The sequence below is a fragment of the Mus caroli genome, unplaced genomic scaffold (assembly GCF_978045245.1).
Source record: "Mus caroli unplaced genomic scaffold, Mus_caroli_1 scaffold_6, whole genome shotgun sequence".
In the NCBI taxonomy this organism is placed as follows: domain Eukaryota; kingdom Metazoa; phylum Chordata; class Mammalia; order Rodentia; family Muridae; genus Mus; species Mus caroli.
In genome coordinates this window covers 29,398,134-29,420,317 of record NW_028227261.1, presented here as the reverse complement: position 1 = coordinate 29,420,317, position 22,184 = coordinate 29,398,134, and the positions used below count along the sequence as shown (strand labels likewise).

At 49.3% G+C, this 22,184-nt stretch overlaps 2 protein-coding genes across 2 annotated transcripts in view; one reads left to right on the top strand and one right to left on the bottom strand.

Annotated features, from left to right (window-relative positions):
* Csmd2 (CUB and Sushi multiple domains 2) overlaps window positions 1-22,184 on the top strand; it is a 574,744-nt gene that overhangs the window by 275,879 nt on the left and 276,681 nt on the right. Inside the window, exon 6 of the mRNA XM_029476560.1 lies at window positions 21,270-21,382. Coding sequence (XP_029332420.1) covers window positions 21,270-21,382 — 113 coding nt within the window. The remainder of the gene's footprint in view (window positions 1-21,269; window positions 21,383-22,184) is intronic.
* Window positions 5,146-5,847, bottom strand: Hmgb4 (high mobility group box 4). Its single transcript, XM_021159815.3, has one exon. It carries the CDS (start codon window positions 5,705-5,707, stop codon window positions 5,162-5,164), a length of 546 nt encoding a protein of 181 aa, XP_021015474.1. The 5' UTR covers window positions 5,708-5,847; the 3' UTR covers window positions 5,146-5,161.

The following is a 22,184-nucleotide window of genomic DNA, read 5'->3' as shown; positions in this document are numbered from 1 at the left end:
ATGCAGCTAGAGACAAGAGCTCCGGGGTACTGGTTAGTTCATCATGTTGTTCCAACTATAGGGTTGCAGATCCCTTTAGCTCCTTGGGTACTTTCTCTAGCTTCTCCATTGGGAGCCCTGTGATCCATCCAAGAGCTGACTGTGCTCATCCACTTCTGTGTTTGCTAGGCCCCGGCATAGTCTCACAAGAGACCGCTATATCTGGGTCCTTTCAGCAAAATCTTGCTAGTGTATGCAATGGTGTCAGCGTTTGGAAGCTGATTATGGGATGGATCCCTGGATATGGCCACTCCCGCCTCAGCTAGATTTCCAAACAACCCTTAAAAGCCCTTTTGCACCCAAGAGAGAGGACTATCAAAAGGAGCATCCTGTTTCCTCTCTATCCCAGGGATTTTCTCTTAAGAATGGAGCAAGAAATTCCATCTAACCCTGGACACCTCCTCTTGGCCAGGAAATCACAGACAACAGTATTGCTAAACTGTGCCTTACAAAGGATCCCTTCCTTCTTGGTTTCTAACACACACTCCTTCTGTCCTCCTGGCTCCTGCAGGCAACACCCTCCACATCTTGTTTCCAACGCTCTGCTTGAACTTTTAAAGATTTGTCTTAACAATCTTTCTAATGCACTCTCAGCCCCTCCCCAGTCCAGACATGTGGTTCCACAGCTAGCCCACATTTTACAGGTCTATGGCATGGCTCTCTCCTTACCTTGGTGCCAAACTCTGCATCTGCTGACTGTTCCAGGTAATAAACGACCTGAAGTCTTAGTGGCACACAACACAAAACACCTCTCAGGCTCTGTGTGTCAGGAATTGGGTGTATCCTAGCTAGGTGACAAGCTGCAGATAAGGGGCCCCTAAGGCTACAGAGCCCAGTTCTTTGTCTGGAGACAGTCCAGTTCCTGGCTCTCTCTTGGTTCTTGGAAGGACTTAGTACCTTGAAGACAGACCAGGCTGGGTACCTCCGCTCCTGATGTGTGTCACTGCCATCTACCTCCTGTGCCTTGCCGTGGGATCTTCTTTCATGAGCAGTTTTCCATGTGTCAGTGTGCTTTGAGCAAGGGGGAACTTGGTTAAAGTCAAAGGATTTATAACCCAATATTTTGTTTAAAAAAATGACATGGTTGGGGAGAAGCCCAGTCAGGCAAAGGTCTGTGTTTTATCCCCAGAACCCAAATAAAAGCCAGGTAGGATGGCACATTCTTGTAATCTCATCTCAGGCCAGAGACAGGTAGACACTTGGCAAGTTCTTGTCAGTAAGAGAGCATGTGTGTGCATGTGTGTTTGTGCATGTGTGCATATATGCATGGGCACATGTACATGTGTGTGTGCGTGCGAGTGTGTGTGTGTACACACGCATACACTCACATTTGTGCACCTGCTTACATGTGTGTATGTTTTGAGCACCCACCAATTGACAGATTGTCTTGTGACTTCCACACCCGTGAACATGCACGAATGATAGCCCAACACTTTTATACTATCGTCTTTATTGGAATGGAATCTGTAGTTGCAGCTCACACAGAGATGAGCAGGGAAACATAGGCTGAGATATCAAGAGGTGGAGCCACTAAGAGCATCTTACAAGCCCAGGGACAGTGAGACTGGTTTCTGACCTGATTATGTCATATCTGACTCCCACAGGTGACAGGCGACCAGGCAAACATGTCACTGTTAAAGGGGAGAATCACAGAAGCATAGGGAGCCAGTCTGCATATCAGGGATTATACTAGGAACCTTGAGTGGAAACAGCAAAGCTTTTGGGGTCTGAGGGGGCTTTAACAGGTAGTTCACTGTCAGTGCACCCCAACTCAGAGATCAAGGACAGCCTCAGAGACTCCTGGTCTCTTTGGGTGATCTGTTTCCTTAAGGTGGTACATTCACCTTTAAACAGACTAAGCCAAATGCCACCACCCACCATTACCAAGGGCCACCCCCACCCCCACAGCACATTTACAACAATGGCCCTGGCTTATCCTCAGCTCTCCTGAAGGTCAGATCTTATCTATTGAAGTGTGACAAGAAGTGACAGGCTGAGAAAATGGGGCACCCCAACCTTTAGAACCTCACCTTGGTGACCACACCCTGTTTATGGATCTTCCAGGCCAGAGAACTAAGCTTTAATCCCCCAAACAGTTGAGGTTTTAGTGGATGGCGCAGCCAACAAAAAGATCCCAGTGTGGTTGAATGACATTTTCACATCGATTCTCTTGCAACCTTGATCTACTTCTCTGTTGGGATTTGAGGGAAACCCAATAAATGAAATATACTTATTTCCCTCTCCAGCGCAGAATCAATTGTCAGATGATGGGAAAGCAAGAGGAGGGTCCACTTCATTACTGAGGAACTGATCAACAGGCAGGCCTGACCTCACTGCAGGGACAGGAAGGGCCAGAGGTAGGACTGGAGCAGAACAGCATGGCCCTGGTGCACATGTGAGGCCGGCTAAAGCATTCCTATGAAACATTCTGGTACCCATGCTTACCAGCCCCCTTTCTGGAGAGAAAATGAATCACAGAGAGAGCAATCTCACAGTTGCCACTCTGGGTTTTTAGCAATGGTCTCTCCAAGCAATTCCCAATGGAGGCCCTCATTATCTCTGTTCTTGAAGGGGAACGTGAGCCTATTAGCCTCGTGTCTTCTAGCTTTGCCTCCTCTTCCTGAACTCATCATGGGAGATTGGCACTTGATAGTCTCTGAAGATTCTAGAATAATCAATAATGCACATCATAGATGGAAGCACATGGCTCCTCTCCACCACACTGACAGAACTCTCTGGCCCCTAGCTGCGTTCACATTTCCCATGAACTTGCCAAGCCTAGCACCCAAACTTCATTTTACACAGGCACTCTGGCATGCCCCAAGTCCCTGTGATACCACCACAAAGGGATTTCCCCAAAGGACTCAGTATCCTTAACTGTGCTTTAAACATAGGTGCTGGGATGCTTAGATGGCTCCACAGATAAAGGCGCTTGCTTACCATGGAGCCTGACAACTTATTTGGAGCCCATGTGATGGAAGAGATCCAAGCCCTACTAGTTAGCCTCTGACCTACACACACACATGCATGCATGCACCCACGTGCATGCATGTACATGTCTCATCACCTGGCACTACTGATAACTCCAGTGTGTTGGCTGACTTTTCTGTCTGTTCCTCCCTTGATATATATTCCTATTAGTAGAAGCTACTGGTATGATGCAGGAAACCTTTCAGAGTATCAGATATATTAATGACTACACAGAGAGAGGTGCCAGAGAAAACTAGTCACAATGATGGTGTTGGGCCCAGAGGCTCAGTCTCTGTCTTCTCAAGGGCAGAGTATCTCACTGGACTGCCCACTCTCCCACCCATCATGTTAGATGCAAGCTCCCTCTCCCTGCTCTTTGTGTTCCTCCACTGTCATCCGCTATGGTCATTAGACACCAATAGAGTCAACCCCTCCCATTGTCTTTAAGCATCCTTCATGTCTTCAAGGATGCCCTGTATCCCGTTGACAAAACTGACTTGAATTTCCACATTCTCATAACTGGAAAGGGATAGCCCAAGGTCCCAGAGCAGAGTGTGATGTGTCACACAACCATCCACTAGATATCTGCCATTCAGGAGCCAGCAATGAGGAAACAGTAAAGTCTGTGTCTAAGTACAGACAGAGGGGGAACAGAGGGGACAGAGGGGATGTTGTCTGAATCTACATTTTAAGGGTTAGTAACAGAGGGTTGGAGACAATAAGGCAGAAGCGAGGCAGAGGATCAAGGCTGTCAATAGTGTCTTCTAGAAGTATGCCAGCTGGCATTCTTTGTCCCTGCGTCTTAACAGAATAGCTCTATAGAGTTTGATCACCTGCTGCCTGTGGGAGCTTATCCCTTCTGACCTTGCTGAAGACAATAAGGCAGGAAGGAAGGTCGAGGCTAGCCTATGATAAATACCTTTACTTTTAGCCTTGCATCCATCGCTTCAGACTTCACAAGGCCACGACCTAGGTTTTGGCCATGGTTGAGTTGTCACATGATGGCTCAGCTGTAGAGATCCGCACTGTACTTATGTGGTTGCCACAGCCTCCACTTCCTTCTGCTTGGAGGGCAGAGCCTCTGCCTTTCAGCGTTAGCTTAACATCCCCCAAGCTGCCAGACAATTTCCTCCCAGCTCCTTGAACTGCTCCTTTCACCCAACTGCAAGGAAACTTTCTAAGGCAAATTGACTAGCAAGGTAGGGTACCACTGCTTAGAAACAATACCACCTATTAAGTATTCAGAACTGTGCTGCCTCATCCAGTCACTAAGATAATGCATAAAGCAGGTGCTGTACCCTGCTTTCGAGGAGGAGGCCGGGGATCCCTAGGAGACACAAGGCAGGGGCGGGGATGAGTGTGGGTTGCAGTTTTTGAGAGGAAGAAGAACACTTAAGTCTGATGATCTCTGTCTTTTCAATGAAGCAGAAAATGAGGGCATCTCCTGAGAGGGCGCAGGAGAAGCAAAGCCAAGCTGGAGTCCCAGCTGTAAGCCATGGGGGGTGGGGATTTCACCAACATGAGATCTTCTTGGGCGGCTTCATCCCTCCCCCCCAACACCCCCTACCTACCCCCCATGCTTCTCGTTCACCACCACTCCCGCTGCTGTATTTTATAACCTTCTCTCTCATTGTGTTCTCACACTGGGCACGAGCATCCCAATGCCCCTGTCCCATGGACCTGGCATGTGGGAACCCAAACAACTTGATTCTGAGCCCAGAGTTGTAATCAAAATCAAAATGGCTGCCTGCAGAGACAGCACAATCCCTTCTTAGTTTGACCCCATTCCCACGAGATGGCAAGCCGCAGCAGAAGCTGGGAATTTTATTAATAAATATCTGAGCCAATCACTCTACTTTGGTCACAAAAGCAGTGATGTCGCTCCCCATGCCCAAGTGACTTTTCACATGTGCTTAACCACCCTGGTCAACCCAGGCTATTTGGGTCCTGCAGCCAGTTCCCTCTCTTAGAGCTCTCTCTCTCTCTCTCTCTCTCTCTCTCTCTCTCTCTCTCTCTCTCTCTCTCTCTCTCTCTCTGAAAGCCAGCCTTCCCAAGACTGGACCTCAATCAAACCACTTACTCTCATAGCATAGCATCCAAGGACACACGACCATACAGGACACCAGGGCCAGAAAGTCAATTGAATGATGTTTTATTGTTTCAAACTGGTCTTGGCTGATTCCAAGAAGTTCCCCTTCCTGCCTTGACATTGCTTGCGGTAGGCCTCTTGTTCCTCGAAGTACTTTGCCCGCATAAGTGCAGCCTTCTGTTCATAGGGCTTTTTTTCTGCTTCGTCAGTTGTGGACCACATCTTCCCGGCAGCCTTGGCCACCTGCACCACGGTCCAGTTGGGGTTCTCTTGCTTCAGCATAGCATAGTGGTCCCGGGAGAAGAGCAGGAAGGAGGATGGGGGCTTCCGCGGTGCCTTTGGGTCCCTCTTTCTTCTCTTTCTTCTCTTGCCTATGTAATTCATCATTTCTTGCTGGTACCGGGCTTTATCGAGCTCTGCTAGGGCTTCATATTTTGCCTTTTCGTGCTTTGAGATGGATCTCCATTTTTCTGAACACTTTCTAGAAAATTCTTTAAAGCCAAGGTAGGTATTTGGCTGTTGCTCCTTGAATTTGTTTCTGAAATTCAGCATAAAATGGATGTAAGAAGACACATTCACCTTGGGCCTTAGCTGGTCTTTTTTCCCCATGTTTAAACAACCATAATGTCCTTCGCTGGATCCTGCTGATCTGGAGGATAGCAGAGATTTCTGTCTCTGTACCCGAGGAGCAATCTAGAAGGTGCCCTACTTATGGTGAAATTTCCTCTGTGTGTGAGCATCAGCCAGGCCCCAGCCTTTTCAGTGCTGGTGGTCTTTGTTGGGTCAAAGAAGGGATACTGTGATGTCATCCCCTAGCTGACCAATGCCAACCAAACTCAGTCATTTACAGGTAGGCCCTCTTAGTGATTGGTTTCTCTGGGAATCTTTTTTTTTCTTCCTTTAAGGAAAGATGAAGGTTTATCTGAATCTTATTAAAGTTGCTACTAGGCCCTGGGAATCTTTCCTTTTGGCTTTCTGGAGGCTGTGGGCTTTGCTCCGCCTCTGGGGTCTTTATATCCCTGTCCCCCAGTGGGTCATAACAAGGGCTGCCTTTCTCCATGTGATTGTCAGGATGCTGCCTCCTCATCCTCCACACAGGCTAGAAATAATGAAGGCAAGGAGGGGGGATGTCTCGGGAACTGTCATGAGAGCATGTGAAGGCTTTCTGTTTCCCTCAAGCAGTGGCAATGCCTGCTGCACAAAGGGTTTAGTAGTAACTCTAAAAATAATCAGCTATGACAGCTGGGACTTGGTTCCTGTCAGGACAAAGTTGTCTAATTTAAAACCCAAGCACTTCAGCTCAGAGTCTGAATCCTTCGTTTCTCTGAAGAAATTGGAGGAGAAAGAGGGAAGAGAACCTAAGAGTTTATTAATTACATTGGAGTTCTTGAAAATTTGAATTCTTAGCTCTTCTGGCAGCCCCTCCCCATCCTTGAAAGAGTCCCCATTTCTTAGAGTTAGTTTACAGAGCACTAAAACAGTTAAGCAAAGTGGCTTCTTTGGGGTAAAAGTTGATAACCTGCTAGTGGTCCAACTGTGGAGAGTGCAGTAAAGGCCAACAGACCTGTTTGTGTGTAAATGGGTTTACCGAAAATCCAGTGGGGGACAGTAGTGCCACATGCATAGGACAAGAACACATGTTCTCATTGACATAAGGATTGAGTTCAAACTTGAGCAGCCACCAACAGGCAGGAACCATGGATCTTGGGTGTCAACTGATTGATTGGAGCCACTGTCCTGAAAACTTTTCAGGGAGGGCTAGAGGTGACATTTTTGGTCTTAGCCTGTGTAAGGTTTGGGCAGGGGGTGGTAGAAGATAGACACACACACACACACACACACACACACACACACACGGTCTCAGCAGTAGTTCCCTACAAGGAAACTATTCTCAGACTTCCAAGACTGGCTTTAACTTTTGGTTTTGGTTGGTGGCCATACCTTGCCTCCCTTTGAGCCTATGATCTCCCAGGAAAATGTGTTTGCACTAGCAAGAGATATTGTTCTAGGTGACCTATAGGGTACCATGCCAGGCAAAGTGAAGAGAGAGAGAGAGAGAGAGAGAGAGAGAGAGAGAGAGAGAGAGAGAGAGAGAGAGAGAGAGCTATATGAATTTGTTGTTGTGTAGGCCAGACTACAGACTTGCAGGGATGCTGGGAAATGCTACCAATTTGTCTTAGTCAGGGTTTCTATTCCTGCACAAGCATCATGACCAAGAAGCAAGTTGGGGAGGAAAGGGTTTAGTCAGCTTACATATTCACATGGCTGTTCATCCCCAAAGGAAGGCAGGACTGGAATTCACACAGGGCAGGAAGCAGGAGCTGATGCTGAGGCCATAGAGGGATGTTACTTATTGGCTTGCTTGCCAGGGGAGCTGACTTGGCTTCCCTGCTTCTGAAATCAATGCTGTGTGCTGTTGAAGATCCACCGCTGGCCCTTCCCTGGCTACTTTCCTCGGAAAATAACCAAGGTTCATTTCGTGTTACTACTGAGGAGCCCCAAGAGATCAGAGATGGAGGAGGTGAGCTTTGAGGCAGATGTCTCCTGGCTCCACCCCCTCAGAGGTCACCTGGAGTTGTCACCTCTCTGGACTAGAGGTCTCTTCCCCTGGTAAGATGTCCTATCTAAGCAGCCAGCTCTCCTCCCAGTCTCACAAACGCTTTCTCCCATATCATCTCCTGTCTAGGTGGTGACAGTTCTGTTTTCTCTGCCCCAAGTCCCCTGTAGGGAAGCCTACATCGCAGGACCTTCCTGAACCTGTCCCTCACCTTTGTGGACAGACTGTTTATTAAACACTCCTCAAATTATTCTCCTGGGACCTTGACCAAAGTACTGTGTGTAATCTTTCACCATATACCCCAAGCAGAAGGGTATTGAAATTTTAGAGATCTAGATTCCCATGGTCTCTAAAGACCCAGCAGCACATTCAGGGGCAGTGGCTGCCAGAAGTAAGGATGCAGACCCGTCTATCTAATGTCCTGAACTACAAGATGTGCTCTAGGAATGGGCCTCGGTCTAGTAGCCAGACAGGAAAGATCTCAGACTTCATGGATGGCAGGACTTGTTGCAAATACTCAGCTCTGCCCTTCTGGTTCAAAAGTAACCACAGACAATAATCCATAAGTAAATGACTGTCTGTGCCAATAAGCCTTTATTTATACAGTTTATAGGCTGGGCATTTTAAGTCTACTGGCCCTCAGTCTGGCTATGAGTTTAGCTATTGCTTGGATCTCTTGATTGCAGTATACAATAAAATAAATACACTTGGTGTCATAGCTCATTAACATATATGTACATATATAATGTGCATCAGCCTCAGTTTCTGAGCATAACCAATCCATATAATCCTCTTTGCAATCCTTTGGGGGTGCTGTTCCCCTTACCATTATAAGAAAGAGGTCATGGTATCAAGTATTAAACTGTACTAAGTATGTGTGTGATACATGCTACTCTTTTCTGCCGTGTTTTATTTTGATGGTTCGAAGGAAACCCACAGACTGATCTCAAGGCTCACTAACGCTCCTGGCTGATATGAAAAACTCCATCTGGGCAAGTGCACTTGGGAACTGTGAGGGACTCTTCCCTTGGTAATAATATGCAGGGGGAAGAATACGGCTTTCAGGGCTAGACAGATGGGGGCTCCAGACCTGGCTTTGCCTGTCAAGAAGGTGATGTCCGGTCAAGTCTTGCTCTCAAAGCCATGCCTTTAAAAGACAGTGATGGAACTGAGGTGGTGGCTCCATTGACAAAGTGTTTGCCATGCAAGCATGAGGACCCCAGCTTGGCTCCCAGAACCCACATTAAAGAGTGAAACAAAGGGCTGGAGAGATAGCTCAGCGGTTAAAAGCAGTGATTGCTCTTCCAGAGGTCTTGAGTTCAAATCCCAGCAACCACATGGTAGCTCACAACCAACTTTAATGGGATAGGATACCCTCTTCTGGTGTGTCTGAAGACAGCAACAGTGTACTCACATACGTAAAATAAATGTGGTTTTTGTTTTGTTTTGGTTTGGTTTTGGTTTTTGGTTTTTTTGTTTTTTGTTTTTTTTTTTTATTAAGTGAAACAAGTCAAAGCAAATGAAAAATGGCTCTGGGGAGGCAGAGGTGAGGTGGCTCCAGGTTGGCTACTGGTCACGTGACCTACTTAAATCAGCAACCCCAGGGCCAGTGAGAGGGACCCTGTGTTAAAAAGACAAGGTAGATGGCAGCAGGAGAAGCACTTGTGGATGTTGACCTCTGCCCTCCATGCTCATGTTCACACACATGCACCCCCACACACACACACACACATACAAGAACACAGGAACATACCAACACAAGCCTGGAAGATAAAAAGCATTGTGAGAAGCCAGCCGGTGAAGCCAGTGTTTACACACTGGAATGAAAGGACAAGCAGTTGGCACACATGCTCTACCAGCATAGGCTGGATATCGGGTCAGGAAGAGGACAACCGACTGTCTTTAAAGAGCAGTGCCCATCAGGGATGGCTTCCCTCATCACTCACACCCTGCATCCAGTTCCCAGGAAGCATTAGACCCAGCCATGTGCCGAGTCTGGACTCATACTTGATGCTCTTTGATCCTCAAGCCTTAGAAAAACAGGGAAACTAATACACTTTGGATGCAACTGATGTGGTCACTGAATGAGAGAAGAGATGCCGGGTTGGATGTTGGAACCAGAAAAGAGGGCATTAGGAGACAGCTGGGAACATCTGGGTTAAGTCTTCCACTCAGCAGACAGTACTGTAGCAATGCTGCTTTCTTAAATCTTAATGTATGTTCTGTAAGTACTACACCAAACTTCGAGAACCTGGGGAAGGAGCATCTAGCACCATGATCTGCTGGATGGGTAGACAGGAAGTGGAAAATGATCAGGAACACGAATGGAAACATGATAGTGAGGGTCAAACAAGTCTGGTCACCTCTGGAAAAATGTCTAGAACTAGATCTGACAGTGCTGGGGGTGCAGGTGGCGGGGGAGGGGGGTGGAGCGCCTTCAGAGGCCTTAACAAAGCCATTCAAGCCACAGGGTTAGAAAAAGGCCTTAGTTCATCCAGCCCCCTGACCTTCCAACCATGATGACATCCCTGGCGCCCCTCTCAACATATTCTTTTGTAGAACCGTTCCCCCTGGAAACCATCCCCTTGTCCCAAGGAATGGGCTCATGGCCTAGGCAAATGATCTGAGACCCTCTGTGGGTCTTTTCTGTTTGCCATGAGAAAAAAAAAGATATCTCTGTGTTCTTCCTGGTGATGACGGTGAAGGGCTGAGTCAGAGAGCTGCTGAGTGGCCGAGGTTCAGCCTCCAGCTGCTGCCATTTGCTGTTGGCCAGCACTCAGAAGCCCTGCAGACTGAGGCTGATGGCATCTGAGCTTCTAGCTCCTGACATGCCTGAGCCATCTGCAGCCCTGGTCTTCTGTGGTTTAATTACAACCGCTACTGGTTGCTTCTCTGTTCCAGACTGCTCTGGACTTCTTTCACCGGAAGTCACTAGTATAGAGCATACACAGGTGTGAAGGGATTGGATACATGGCACAGGCACAGGTGTGAAGGGATGGGATAGCATAGCATAGACCCAGGTATGGTGGTAGGATACATGGCACAGGCACAGGTGTGAAGGGGTGGGATATGTGACATAGGCACAGGTGTGAGGTGGTGGGATACATGGCACAGGCACAGGTGTGAAGTGGTGGGATGCACAGCACAGATGCAGGTGTGAAGTGGTAGGATACATGAAACAGGCACAGGTGTGAAGGGATGGGATACATGGCACAGGCACAGGTGTGAGGTGGTGGGATACATGGGACAGACACAGGTGTGAAGGGATGGGATACATGGCACAGGCACAGGTGTGAAGGGGTGGGATACATGACACAGGCACAGGTGAGAAGGGATGGGATACATGGAACAGGCACAGGTGTGAAGTGGTGGGATACATGACACAGGCACAGTGTGATGAGACCGGCTAAGAGCAAACAGAAACCCTCCTTTCCTCTGGTTTCAGTCCCCTCCCTCCTCTCTATTTGTTGCAGCCTTACCATGTTGATAGCCCAACCCTGGTTTGTTAGAGATAGTGTATGCTTCACACACCATGGCCCTCATAGCTTCTGCATTTGTGCCTGGAGCCTGCTAATGCACCAGACATGGTGCTAAAGGTGCCCGTATACACCACCTCACCTGTCTCAGGCCTAGTGCAGGAACCTTCCTTACCCTGAGTGAGCCAGCTGGTAATTTAGAAGATGTTCAAAGTCACCAGACAGGCTTCTTAAGGGGTCCCCGTGGGGAGTCTCTGCTTCACATTGCTTCCTCTCTGGTGGTCCCTTACCTCTGAAGTCTTCCTGGCTACACAGAGATGTGGCCTCTGCCAGGGAGGTCATTGCTGTACCTTGAGACCCCTTGGCAGCTGGCTCTGTCTAACTATCATCATTAAGCAGCAACCCCATCCCTTGTCATGGTGTGCAACTGTGGCTGCAGAGAAGAAAGCCACTGCCACAAGGTCACCGGGTCAGCGTAGCGGTGAGAACAGAGCACAGCTCCATGACACTCCAGGAACCTTTGCTGGGTTTCATGTACACAAAGGGTCTAAACTCTCAACTCTGCAGCTGCCGTGAAGCACCGTCATGGTTATCCAGCCACCTTCAGAGGGGGAACAAGTGACACTCAGGATGGCAGTGGAGTGGGAGATGCCCTTGGAAGGCATCTGAAACCTTTCCTCTGTAGAAGGATTCCAAGATAAGTATGCCTGAAGCCACCAGGAGGCGGGAGTGCCCACCCTCCCTGGAAAAGCTGCCTCCTCTTTCTTCCACTCCCTCCATCTTCCAGTGCAGGAGAAAGATGGCCAAGGCTGAGATGGTAGGAATTGCTGCAGGGGGAGCGGGCATGGTATCTTTACCTTTTCACCCCAGCTCTGTTTAGTGCCTAGAGCAGATGGTAGCCTTCTCATTGACCTTGGAAGCCTATGGGGGGGGGGTGATTGATCAACTTATTGAGCCCCATGTCCTCTGGAGGTAACATTCTTTGTACATTTCTCGGGTACTACCCATGTTCCTCTTGTGAGGTCTCTATTCTGTTAGGTAGGGTCTCTGTGAGCACAGAGATGCTGAGGGATCCCATGGCATTGGTAAGGAACTGATGTTGCTTGGTGAGAGGAAGAGTGGGTGCTCACTTAGATGAAGAGGAGGGAGCCTCCCACACCCGAGTTCTGTGGGCAAGAGTATGGGGTTGGAAAGGTATCCCAGTATCTCCTCTACCCTGCCCCACACACATACAAGATGTCCTGGGCTATGTCCATTAGGTCTCTTCTAGTCCTGAGATGTTACAAGTCTACCTAGTAAAGAGCAGAGCCTGGGTCCAAGTCCAGGACTGGCTCATTCCCAGGCTTTGGCCCCACCTTGAACCTTCTTCCATCTGTCTGTGTAGGATCAGCCTATAGCATCAGTGCTGAAGACGATACCTGGTAGGGAGAAATGCTGATGCCCTGTAAGACTGGCATGGTCACTAAGCTCCTAAAACCTGCTCCCTAGCCCTGGGTCATGCTGGTATGAGATAGCTCAAAGTTCCAGAGCATCAGGACCACCACCCTGAATCTCAGGTCTAACCAGTTGTGATAGAGACCTAGATGAGAATGGAGATCAGCCTCCTGAGAGCCCTGAAGCTAGAGTACATCTGCTCTGATGCTGCCCAGGCCAGCCTGGAACAGGACTAGGACATCTTGTATGTGCATGGGGCAGGGTAGGAGTAGAAGAGGATACATTAGGACCGCATCTATTCACCATAGAACTAGGCTGTGGGGGGGGGGGGCTTCCTCTTCATCTAAGTGAACACCCACTACTCTCCAGCAAGCAACTTCAAACCCATCTCCTGATTGACCTAGCTTAGGTCACATGAGCACTCTGATCCAGTTGACTATTGAGAATTGTCATGTAGTAGATCTATAGGGTCATCCTTTGGGGGAGCTACAGGTTGAGGGACACAGCCTGGCCTTTGATGCATTTTAGTGCTTAGGGACCCTGTGACTTAGATTGGAGGCAAAAGGAGACAGAGGTGGACAGCATCCCTAAAAAAATTTCTGAGGACCCATCCCCAAGGCCTCCAGTGCATTCTCTGTTAAATGACTTCAACATCCCAGGACACATTCTGTATGTCAAGCAAGAAGCATCCAGCCCTTCAGCTCTGAACCTGGGATGCAAGACCACAACGACATCCAGCCCCCCTTAAAACCTTAGTGTGCTGCCGCACAAGAGGTAAGGCCCAGACGTCAACAGCAAAGCTCTTCCCCAGCCACAGACTCATCCCAGGGCCTTTTCCTCCAAGCTCCAGGTTCAGACACATCCTCCTGGGAGCCACGAATCTGAAGGAAAAACATTTGCCTGATGCGGCTGGGGGGCTCCCTGGAGCTAACAATCAGCCGAACTGCAAAGTTCTGCTCATTTGTGGAGTTTATGAAGCCGCTTGTGGGAAAACAGAAACATTCGCTCATAGTAACAAAGACTCTGCCGCTGGTGTCCTGGGGTCGCCAGCATCTGGCAAGTCCCCTGGGGAGGTATTCCAGCAGCTGTTGAGTGAATGGGAGGAACAGCCAAGCCCAGAGCAATGTGGTGACCCATGTCTTCCTGGTCCAAGTGGGTGGTGCTCTTAAGACCAAGATGCATGCAGCATGGGACTTGGCACCCTCCATACTGTCCAGCAGGTCACCTGCCCCCCCACGGTACAACATGACCTGTGTGTCCACCAGCAGGGTCCTCACCCTACATAGAGGTACGTCATGGTCCCTGCTGCTTCTGTGCAGAATGCAGTGAGTCTGCCCCTTGTGGTAAATACTTTGTCGTGTACTGAGGAATGGTGGACAAGCAAGAAAGAGATAGTGGCTTCCTTCAGTCTGGAGAAACAGGCCCAGGAGAAAATGAAGCAACCGAGGCCAAGGGTTCAGGAATGGGTTTCCTGTTGCTGATGCTCTCTGCCCCCCACCCCTGCTGCCTCCCAAAGGAGGAGAAGTAGCTGGAGCCTGGGATGAGGATATGTAGCAGAAGCTGGTCAGGGAGAACTTCGAGGAGATGAATTTTTCATTACGGTAAACATTCCAAGCAAGGGATGGACGACTGTCTTAGGGTTTCTATTTCTGTGATAAAAACCACAGCTAAAACAAGTTGGAGAAAGGAGTTTATTTCATCTTACAGCTTGAAGCCTGCCGTCCAGGGAAGATGGGGAAAGAGTTCAAAGTACGGACCTAGCGACAGGAGCTGATGCAGAGGCCATGGGGGAGGGAGCGCCGCTTACTGACTTGTTCCTCACGGCTTGCTCAGCCTGCTTTCTTACAGCGCTTAGAATCAATGGGTGATACCTCACACATCAGCCATTAATCAAGAAAATGCATCACAGGCATGCCTACAGGCCAATCTTGCAGACGTTTCCGCTTCCAGAACAACTCTAGCTTGGGTATAAAAGTAACTAGCCCGGGAGTTCATGCAAGGTGGGCATCAGGCCAAAAGACCCCAAGGGACTTCTGGAATGGAATCTAAGATCAGTTCCTCATGCTCCCCCTTCTGACTGCAGAGGGAATGTAATTAGGAAAGCCCTGGTACCCACGGCAGTAAGTCATTGCTTTAGTTCATCATCTGTTGGTCCCCGTATACATTAGAGTGCAAGCATCCTCGGGCTGCAGAGTTCGGTTGGTAAAGGGCTTGCTGCTCCAACTTAGGACCCTGAGTTCAAGCCTCAGAACCTGTGTGAAAAAGACAGGCACGGTGACAGCTACATGTAACCCAAGAGCTGGAGAGGCAGAGACTGGAGGACTCCTGGGACTCACTGGCTAGTTCCAGGCCAGTTCCAGACCAATGAGAGAAACTTTTTCAAAATGCAACGTGGATATCTCCCAAGGAATGACACCTGAGGTTAACCTACACACACACATACACACACACATGAGTATGCACACACAAACACACCCAAATACACACAGACACACACAATCACATGCAGACATATACACATATGCACACACACACATCCATGTGAACACCGTCCATCCTCTCCACACACAAAACGTTCTGGTGCTCCCACAGTGGTAACCGAGCTTCTTGCCTGCTGCCTGTGGCCGCCTGCCAGCCGTCTCCCACCCTGCCCTCCCGCCCCTGTGCTCTGACTTCCTCCAGCTGGGCCTCGTACTTTCTGAGAATCGGCTGGGTCTGTTGCCAGCTCTCCCAGAGCGAGTCATATTTGTTATTGTAATTATGTGATTTAAATTAAACATCACATAAACGAATGAGATACGAGTGCGGAAGGAAATACAGCCGCCACGATGGGAACCCGATCGAATACTCTTGAAGGACTCTGCGAACGGGAGGGGCTCTAAGAAGAATTCAAAGGGCACAATCACCCCAAAGTTCTCTTCCTCAGATCAGGAACACCATCTTGGTACCTGGTACCAGTTAGCAAATATTTGTTGCCTGGGTGCCTACTGTGATTTAAATGAGATACAACCAAAGTCTGGGGTACAAAGTCTGTGGTCAGGGAAAAGGCTTACTTCTATGCAAAACTAACTGGCAATTCCATATACGTTTAAGTTATTCACGTGGTAATGAAATTGTCTAAGGCACAAATTAGTCCTCCTGTGATTCCCTCCTCAGCTTTAATTTAGTGACATCATCTGTGAGACTGGTGTGCCGGGAGTAAGCAAAGGACCAGACAGTAAACAACAGTGCAAAGCTTTCTTACTATGTAGCCAAAGATGACCTTGAACTCCCTTGCCCGGACCTCCCAATAGATATGTACCCTGTAATCATTTTATGGGCATTGAACCCATGGATTCTCATATGGTAGGCCTCTACCCATCCCAAGTGCAAGGTGTTTCCTGTGGCATGGCAGAGCGCTGTGGACACAGCAGCAGTGGACAGTATGCAAATAAATAATGGATGGGCATGGCTGTGACTCTCCAGAGGGTGAAACTGTATCCACAGAACTAGACTGAGCCTTGCTTGGCAGCCACATTCTGTTACTAATTTATCCCTCAGTGGGGCTGGAGATAGGCAAAGAAGCTCCCATCCTGCCCCATGTGGAGCTTGCCTTACTAGCTGTGGAGAGAGCATCAGGTCCAAAGATGATTACAAGACAGTAGACCTAGGATGGGGCACATGACCCTGCTACAGAGGGAACACACTGAGCAGGCAACAGTTGACCAGGCTTATAGGATGGGTGACATTGTGCCAGGTCATCAGATGGGGCAGCAGGGAAGACATTCTGGGTAGAGAAACCTCAGAGGCAGGGACTCCGAGTAGGTGCCGCCAGGGAGGGAAGATGTAAGAGAACTTGGGCTGAGTTCTGGACCTGGTGGGTCTGTCCCTCCACTAAGACTTTTCTGGAAGGATTAACTTGCTTGTGCCACAGTGTTCCCTCCATCCCCTGACAGGTGGTAGGGAAGGAGGGGGTGGGGAGTTATACCTGTTCCCTCCCCCGGCCCTCTCCCAGGCCTGCCATGGAGATGACGAGATGACGGATGGCTCACACTAGACTCTGAGGTGCAGAATGGCCTGGAGCCCAAACCTCACATGGTTATTCTAGCTCAGAACCCATGTGGCTCATGTGAGGGATCACGGGTGCTCTTGCCAGATACAGCAACTGTGAGGGGAGAGGCACTGCACAGAGACAGGGACTGCCCAATCAGCTCATGACACAGTGCCCCTGCCCCCTGCATGTCTGGTGACTGGATACATGCTTGTCTTCATAGGACTGGCAGTTCACAGGGAGGCTGGCGTTTAAACCAGTCTCCTGTGTCTCCGCTGCCAGGCAGCAGTGCCCAGACACTCGCTGTTGCCATTTGGACAGGGCTTCTCTCAGTGCCTGAACAGCTTCTTACAGAGCATCTTCCTGCCTCTGGGAGCAAGGCCGAGCTCACCCTGCCACTCCCCCTCCTCCTCCAATCAACTCGGAGCATTAAAGGGAGTGATTTTTTTTTTAATTCTCCCCAAGCTAGATTCCATTAATGAAGCCCCATTTAACAGAAGTCAATTTACCAAAAAGGGAAAAAAAAAAAAACAACCTCACATATACTTGCTTAGATAACGTTTTATGTAGTACTGCAGTAGCGATTTACTGGGCAAGCTTGGAATTCCTCAGGCCCCCCAGAGAGAAGGTAATGTGGACAGGAAGGTTTGAAGGGGGAGCCTCTCCCTTTGTGTTTCTCTCCTTTAATTATGATTCTAAGAAGGAACAAAATTAAGGAGGATCCTGGAGGGTAAAGAGGAAGGAAGACACAGGGTGGGATTCAGCCTTGACTGTTGCACCACGGGCGTGTGCACTTGTGACAGTGCACTGCTGGCTGAGTGCCCAGGCTCTGAAGGAGACGGTCTGGGTTATAATCTCACCTCTGCCATGAAGTCCTGTGTGCTGATGAATGGGGTTCTTTACTGTGGGTATGTGTGTAGCCAGGCGGCCCACTGGGAAAGAGTAGAGAGAGCACGGATCAGAAGGTGGAGACACTCAGAGAACAGTGCTCTTTCCAACACACGAAGCTCTCCTGCTTGACCAGCAGCAGAGTGCTGTGTGCATGTGTGTGTGTGTGTGTGTGTGTGTATTTGTACCCATGTGTATGTGGGTATGTGCATCTGTGCATGTGGTATATTGGTGGGTAGGTGTATGTGCACCTATGTGTAGGTGTGTAGGTGTATGCCCACCCACGTGTGTGTGCACCCCTATGTGTGTGCGTGTGTGTGTTGGTGTATGTGTACTCAAGTTTGTGTGGTGTTTATGGTATGTGTGTAGGTGTGTGTACACCTCTGTGTGTGTATCTGTGTACATGTGTGTGTGTGTGATGTGAGTTGGTGTGTATACACCCATGTGTGTAGGTGTGTGTGTGTACCCATGTGCATGTATATGTGTAAGTGTGTGTGTACCCATGTGTGTGCAGTGTGTCTGGTGTGTGTGTGATGTGTGTAGGTATGTGTGAGTAGGTGTGTGTCCACTCATGTGTGTGTGGTGTATGTGTAGGCATGTTTATGTAGGTGTGTGTTCACCCATGTGTGTGTGGTGTGTGCATGTAGGTGTGTGTATAGGTTTGTGTGCCCATGTGTGTGTGTGTGTGTGTGTGTATGTGTGTAGGAATATCTGTGTGTATAGGTGTGTGTGTGTGGCATGTATTTATGGAGGTGTGTGTCGGCATGTATGTGTAGGCATGTGTGTGTGTGTAGGCATGTGAGCACTCATGTACACATGCTCAGGCTGAAAACCAGGCAAGAGACAAATCAGGAAGAGGAGGGCTCCATTGAGAATCCGGCACCTGCTTGAGGATGTGAGTGAGCCAGATAGAGGTCTGGAGGGAAGGTCAGCATGGCAGGCAGCAGGAACTGGTCAAGTCAAAGGTCTTGGGGGCAGAAGCAGGCCTGGGCAAGTTTGCACAGCCAGGAGCCCATTTGGTTAGAGAATAAAGAAACAAGAGATAGCGGGAGCGGGGGCGGGCGGGGGGGAAACAGGGAAGGGCAAACTTTGCTGAAGGCCATGGAGGTCCACAGTGTGGACTTTACTCTGAGGACAGGATTTTGCTTTGTTTCCTTTTTAATGAATTCTGTTAAGAGGTCATTTATATAAAATCATACTGCTGGTTGTGAATGTACAGTTCATTAGATTGCTGGTAAAAAATGGCCATCCTTTGCGAGGAGGAATGGGATGAGGAACTGTGGGAGAGGAGACTGGGAGGGGGGATCTAACAGAACCTAGATCTGGACCATTCCCTCCTTCTCAGCCATGCACGATCCACTGACAGCTCTCAACCCAGCTTCGGCTACCACAGTTCCACTTCCTCTCACTGGACAGTCAGCTTTCCCAGAGTCCCGGCGAATGAGACTTCAGTGCACCTTCCGTGTTCACAGCCACAGTCACAGACCTTGCTTATGATCCGCACTTGTTCATGCTTCCGCTTCATGAGTGTGATCCACCTCAGGACCCACATGCATACTCCTGTGACACTCACAGTCCCCTCTGCTCCCTGTTAACCTTTCCTCTTCTGCCTCAGCCTAACTTCGGCCACTGAGTTTACTCACATCTTTGTACTTACTAGTGTGGAAAGAAATTTTGTGTGTGTGTGTGTGTGCTGGTTTTAATTTTGTAGTTTTTTGATGACCAAGTTCTCTTGCTGTGTAGCACATACTACCCTCAAACTCCCAGCAATCCTCCTGACTCAACCTCTTGCGGGTTCATATTCCAGGAGAGAGTCACCGGGTGTGGTTCTGTTAAAAGCTTTGATTCAAAGCTGGTACCATCTCTCCATAGCCATCTGATGAGGATCCTACCACAGAAGCCCAAATTCTATGACAGTGCCAAGGACACCCTCAAATGCTCAACATAATATGCTTGGAAAGACGGGGTTGGGTGGGGATCAGAGCTGAGCATGTGTGCGTTCACACGTGCACGCGCGCACACACACACACACACACACAGGAGAGAAGGGAGGGGGAGGAGACGGCACAAGGCTCGCTGCACAGGAGGAGATGGAACAGCTAGAAGGTGCCAGGTAACCATAGGATAGCTATGCATAGGAAACTGAGCATCAGCTCCCACCTCATCCCTGAACTGGGAAGTTCCCTGCCCCAACTTCCAATTATAACCTGGACCGCTAGACCACCCCTTCCTTGCCTTTTCTAAGAAGCAGCCGCGGGTTCTGAATTATTCAGGTGAAGTTCCCCCACTTCTCCTTCCATATGTAAATAGCCTCCAAGTTCTGTCACTGAGCTCCAATTGAATTTGGCCTAGGGTGGGGGAACCCACGATACCAATTGAGGCTCCTTAGAAAACTGAAATGACTCACCCTGTAATAAACTATTTTAAATGGGATCTGGTGAGATACAGTAATTGGTTTCTATAATAGTTCCTGCCCAAGCACTGTGGGTTATATTCCTAGAGTTTTGTGTGCGTCAGCGTTTTCATTATAGTAAGAACTGAGATCAGAGGGTATCAAGCTCCTTGCTTAGATCTTTTGTTTCGTGTATATTTATGGGAAGCCACTCTGTTGGCTCTCTAGTGCCTGCCCCTCCGGATCCCCCTCTCTGGTTTCCTCCTTTCCCTCTGTCTGTAAGACTCACCTGTGGGCGAGCATCAATCTTTCATCAAGCCTCCAATAGGCTAGATCAGCAGCAGGAGCAGCTGGGAGTCAGGAGAGAGCAAAGGGGTGTGCGCTGTGGTTGTTCATTCCTTGGTCTTTCTGCCAGGGTTTTCCCCAAACCAGCTGAAGATCTGGGTAGAGGTTGCCATGCAACCCTATGGTTAGGGGTATTTCCGATTTCCTCTACTCCGGGACTCCGGGATCTCTGCAGAGTGTCATTTTGTGAGTCCCTGCAACCCTGAGGAGGGGATATCACCATATATACCCATAGATCAGGTCACAGAATCTCAGAGGGTTTAGGCAACTTTCTTGGGGTCACACAGCACAGCTTGCAGGTCCCTCCAAGCCCCAGCTGCTTCCCCACTCAGCCCCACTGCTTCCTACTGAGGCTTGATCTTTGGGAGAACTGGCAGCAGAACTGTCATTGGAATTGGGTCCTACAGGGTAGGGAAGGAGTTGCTGTGGGTGAGTCTGGAGGTGTCAGGCTCTGGGATAGCCTCAGTGCCCAGACAGTTTCTCACTTAACCCCACACACGGCCTTTGCATCTGTGCTTCTCACTTAGGAAAGCCTGGGTACAAGGTCACAGGTTGGAAGCCTTGATTTGCGCCTACGCCAAGAGATTTATGTGATTTTCAAGTCCAGACCATTGGGAAGACTTTCCTGGGGTTGAGGTATTTCAGGGACTCCCTAGAGTCCTGGTGTGTGTGTGTGTGTGTGTGTGTGTGTGTGTGTGTGTGTGTGTGTGTGTGTGTGTAGTGCAGGAGAAAGGCAGATGGCAGGAAAGATCAAAGACCCAGAAAATAGGAAAATAGGAAAGGCAGTACAATGTCAATGGAATTGTCTACAGAGAACCCTCAACTTGGCTCCTAGCTTCCTTTGGTTACTCTCAAGCTCCGAGTATCTGCTGGGATTTGGGGAATCGGAGGTGGGAGAAGTAACTTGCTTGGAAACCCCTCCAGCTGCACAGACTCCAGCCTCCTAGAGCATCGGATAGATGGTGCTCTCCTCTTGCTTCAGAAGGTGCATAGACAGACTCCTTGATGTCCTGTTTCACTCCTGACCTTTCTCTGTCCTGTCCTCCCAGGTTTACCGGAGCCAGCCTCCCAGCCCCTGTCATCAGCAGCAAGAACTGGCTGCGGCTCCACTTCACATCAGATGGCAACCACCGGCAGCGAGGCTTCAGCGCCCAGTACCAAGGTGAGCACAACCCGAACGGGGCTTCTTCTGAGAGAACAGCAGTGGCCGTGAGGGCCTCAGTCCTTCACCCACATAAGACTTCAGACATCCCTGTCTTGGGGCCATTACATCTGTGCATCTTGAGGTCTCTGTGCCTGCATCTCTGCACATGCCTAGGCAGCCTTTAGGTACCAGAGGGGCAGTTCTCAGACACTAATGGCCTGGTGGCCACTCTTCAGGACAGAGTCCTCATCGTGATTAGTGCTAAGAGTCAGGCCCAGAGTGAGGAACTTGGCAGGCACCTCTATTGCCCCCTTATCATCATGCTGTGAAGTAGATGTTAGCTGCACACCCATCTTACAGCAAGGGAAGCCAGTTTCCCAGCCAGCAGCCCCCACTGCTCTTCTGAGCCAGAGTTCCATGCGTCCTCAGCGTTGGTAGCTGATCTCCTACAGTCCAGAGGCTCCCCACACCTGCACTCTTCTTCATTCTATCTAGAGCACTTTATTGCAAGCATAGATAGGCAAGCTGCCTTAGAGAGTGTCCCTACTTACTTCCAACCTCTGATTTGGACAAGAACTCAGAGCAGGAGCAGCAGGTAGAAACCCCAGGAAAGCACATTGATGCTCCAATAAGGAAGGCACTTTGAGCCGCAGGAGTCACCTCTAAAAGAGGGGAGCACTCCTTACACCCAAGGAGGAGCTAGACATCCACTGGGTGCAGGGGAGGGAACCAGATGTGCCTTAAAACCTTGCCTGTACTTTGAGACAGTATTCAAAGTTGATAAATACTCTGGGGTCTAGGGTAAAGCTGCAGTTGCAGG

What these genes read in the sequence shown, in the direction of transcription:
- Hmgb4 (XM_021159815.3), bottom strand. Translation starts at nt 5,707, where the DNA reads ATGGGGAAAAAAGACCAGCTAAGGCCCAAGGTGAATGTGTCTTCTTAC.